The sequence below is a fragment of the Amblyomma americanum genome, chromosome 9, assembly GCF_052857255.1.
Source record: "Amblyomma americanum isolate KBUSLIRL-KWMA chromosome 9, ASM5285725v1, whole genome shotgun sequence".
Classification (NCBI taxonomy): domain Eukaryota; kingdom Metazoa; phylum Arthropoda; class Arachnida; order Ixodida; family Ixodidae; genus Amblyomma; species Amblyomma americanum.
Window position 1 is genome coordinate 148,531,024 of NC_135505.1, and position 3,344 is coordinate 148,534,367.

A 3,344-nucleotide genomic window follows, 5' to 3' on the forward strand; every position below is an offset into this window, starting at 1 on the left:
TCCCTCGCAACCCCTGTGTTGCTTCAGGACATTAAACCCCACAATTCACAATTTTGTTTTGTACAGTACACCTGCATTTTTTCCTTTGAATTTTGTAACAACAGTAATTCAGTATTAATGTCCATAAGGCCCCCATGTTAAGGCAGTAATAAATGAAATTGGTTGTCAGCCAGTTTGGTGGCTGCTTAGATCACTGTCTTACAACAGTGGCACTCTAGCAACTTTAAGCCAGTGTCAGTCAATAATTGTTGCTAAGCTTTGCATTTCACCTTGCTAAGTGATGTAATGAAATTATGCCTTGCAGGAAGTCTCGCACACAATGTCTTCTTGTAAGTATGAGCATGGTGTGACCATGCAGAGTTTATTCACTCGTCACGTAGCTGATGTATGTGAAAGATCTTGGAATTTAAATTTGGGTTGGTTTCCTGATGCTACGATGTACATGCTGCATGACTCATGGAAATCCTACTCTCGTACCATTTTCGCACATTCGGTACTTTGCATGGTGTAGTTAAAATCGCACAGCAAAGTTGAGATGCTGAGATTTCACTATGACTAAATTTAATACAGGCGCGGGTGACCTTGGCTGCCTCTGTGGAGGCTGTTCCTGCAGCCAGCAACTAGCGGCCGACAGAGGAATGAATATGATGACCATGTAGTCCTGTTTGCAGTGAAATTTTATGCCCCCGACTTCTGATGCACGTGCACATAAAATAAGTGGCAATTTATTTTACTGTAAAAAAAAAAATTCAATGCCAGGTACTGTGTAAAGTAGTGGGAGATATTTAGCTGTTCCTTCAAATGCATGCCTGATAGCTCTGTATGCGAGTGTCAAATGGCATATTGGAACCAGTTCCTTTTTCAATGATATGCAATGATTCATTAAAGTGAGTAATCAAATGCACCGGTCTTAATGAACTTCACAGAAAACTGTGCTTAGTCATTTCTACTTTATCATTATGGACCGTGAAGTTATTACAAGGTATGATTGTACATCATGCCAACATAAAATGCCAGAGATCAAATAAATTGACAAGAACGCGCAGAGCAAGTCTACAGTGCAACACTCGGATTGGTTATGTTTGGTTGAGTAAGACTAGTTAAGCTGCACACGCAGTGCAGCAATGCCCGCCTATTAGCTTAACAGCTGGTCCAGAAGATCGGGCACGGATGCTGGCTGGCTAGCAGGTGTGCTGGCAATGGCTTGCTCTTCGGCTGCGTCACCAGCTGCAGCACTGCCTGCAGCACCCTCACGTATGCGGCGCTTCTTTGCATTGAGCACCAGGCTGAACTTGGCGTACAGCTCGGCCTCCATTTCTTCCTTCATTTGCACACTCCTGCGAAACGGGAAGGGCCATTGAGTGCTCACGTGGTTTGAATTTTGAGGTAGGATGCCGAAATACAAGTCCCCAGCTTTTACTTGCCGTTTCTTAAAAACTCGAGAAGAGTGATGCACTTCATTACGCTCCCAGTGTGCTTACGGAGGAGGTTTCTGTAAGACCGAAGAGTGCAAACCACTATTGTCCACTAGAGCACAACCAGGCAGCTACAAAGAATGTTGCTGCACGGAGGTGCATAGAATGTAGTTATTCGCATTTCACTCTGCAGCTCCAGCAGACAGACCGCCGAATACTGCAGGGCAAATGCGTCACCCAGTTCGTACAAATTGCGGTTAAGAGGAACGGGAGCGTGTGGCCTCTTACTATTAGCGCATTCTAACGGCATCGCGATGAACGGTACCTGGCCCCGTGCTACCTATCGTTCCGGCTACAGCGTACATTACAGCAGCGAGGTTCCGGAGACAGAATTTGTTAAGAATGACAACTGGATCTCTTTTAAGATCTGATGATTACCTGCACTTGAGGTATTCGTGGAGCAGGCAATCGTGCCATTCACGGCAGGTTGAGGTATCTCTATCGATAAAGGCTCCGCTGCCGGATCCCACCCTTAAATTTTTATTTGCACAGGTCTGGGTTGGCACTTAATCCTGTCTGTCTATTCTGTGGTGAGCACGAAACCATAGACCATTTTTTGTTGTTCTGTCGCCGACACACCATGATGAGAAGACGGCTTTTAGAGAAACCACTACACCTTTGAGCAACCCAGTCATATGTCGTTTGGAGCCACCACACTTGGGTACAGCCACAAGTCTGTTTTTACCGCCGTCCAAAATTAGTTAATAGAATCAAGACGGCTACCTTGTTGATTTTTAAAAAATTTTTTCAATAATATTTTTATTCTTACAATTATCATTATCCTTTAACTACTCGGCTATAAACATCAGCCTCGATCTCCTGCGTGCGTTATGCTTTTCCCGTTTCATTTCGTTGTCCCTTTCTGTTTACTTCTTCCTTCCTTACCATTCATTTTATTTTCGTCCAGGAAATATTTATCTGAAAAACTCTCTGTGCCCCCCAATTATTGGCCAATCCCCCTATGGGCATGTGCCATAGTATGAGGATAACAACAACAACCTTTCTCCATTAGCAGGGTGCAAGAATGACAGTGCTTCGTCCATGAATGTATTAGAGTGTCTCGGGCATTCACAGAAACAATGCTCTACCATGGAAAGCGGCCTTCCTTTGGCAAGCGTACTACCTCTCCAGCTGTTCCAGCGTCCGCGCTTGTTCCTTGCGAGTCTTGTCCAGCTCTTCGCGCAGGCGAGTGAGGCTGTGGTCGCGCCTCTGCACGATGCGCATCGCGGCCTCGAGCAGTCGGGGGCCGGCGTCGTCGGCGCGTCGCAGCACCACTTCGCCCAGCCTCTCCTTGATGCCTTCCGCTAGCTGCTGCATCCAAAAGAAGCGAGCCCGGTCCTCATCGACGGGCTTCAGTAGATACCAGAACTCGCAACCGCCGCCCGCCGTGAGCGCATTGTGGAACGCGGGACGGGCCTCGTCCGGCTTCGAAACGTGCCCTGCGAAGCACTTACTTCCGTCGCTGAGCAGGAGAGCGTACTTGGTCGGTTCGGCAGCGGTGTAGAGAAAATAGCGAGAGCCTTGCACTTCGATTGCTTGCACGAACTCCTCGTGCTCTGAAGTATCCATCGAGTCGGAGCTACTGAAAGCTTCTGACTCGAGCGAAGTCATATCTTTCAAATTTCGTTTCCTTTCATACCATCGCGGGACACGCAAGTCCCCTCTGTTGCTGTCACTAATCGTTTATTTCGGTGCGAACTTGTAGTCCACTTAACAGAACTGTGCGCTAACAGAACGCACAGACGTAGTACACAGTGCGGATAGCGCTTTTTGTGACTTTTAAGTAATTGGGTGACACCACTCTCGTAATTTCTGTAGTTTCTGGCCCACCGCGCTACCGCCTGTTACCGCGCAACTCGAGTTCCGCTT

The 3,344-nt window shown here is 47.2% G+C and overlaps 1 protein-coding gene across 1 annotated transcript; it reads right to left on the minus strand.

Annotated features, from left to right (window-relative positions):
* Positions 1-324: 324 nt before the first annotated feature.
* LOC144104860 (uncharacterized) lies at positions 325-3,086 on the minus strand. Its single transcript, XM_077638082.1, has 2 exons — positions 2,599-3,086; positions 325-1,337 (listed from the first exon to the last, which is right to left on the minus strand). Exons 1-2 carry the CDS (start codon positions 3,084-3,086, stop codon positions 1,136-1,138), a joined length of 690 nt encoding a protein of 229 aa, XP_077494208.1. The 3' UTR covers positions 325-1,135.
* Between the last annotated feature and the right edge of the window lie 258 nt (positions 3,087-3,344).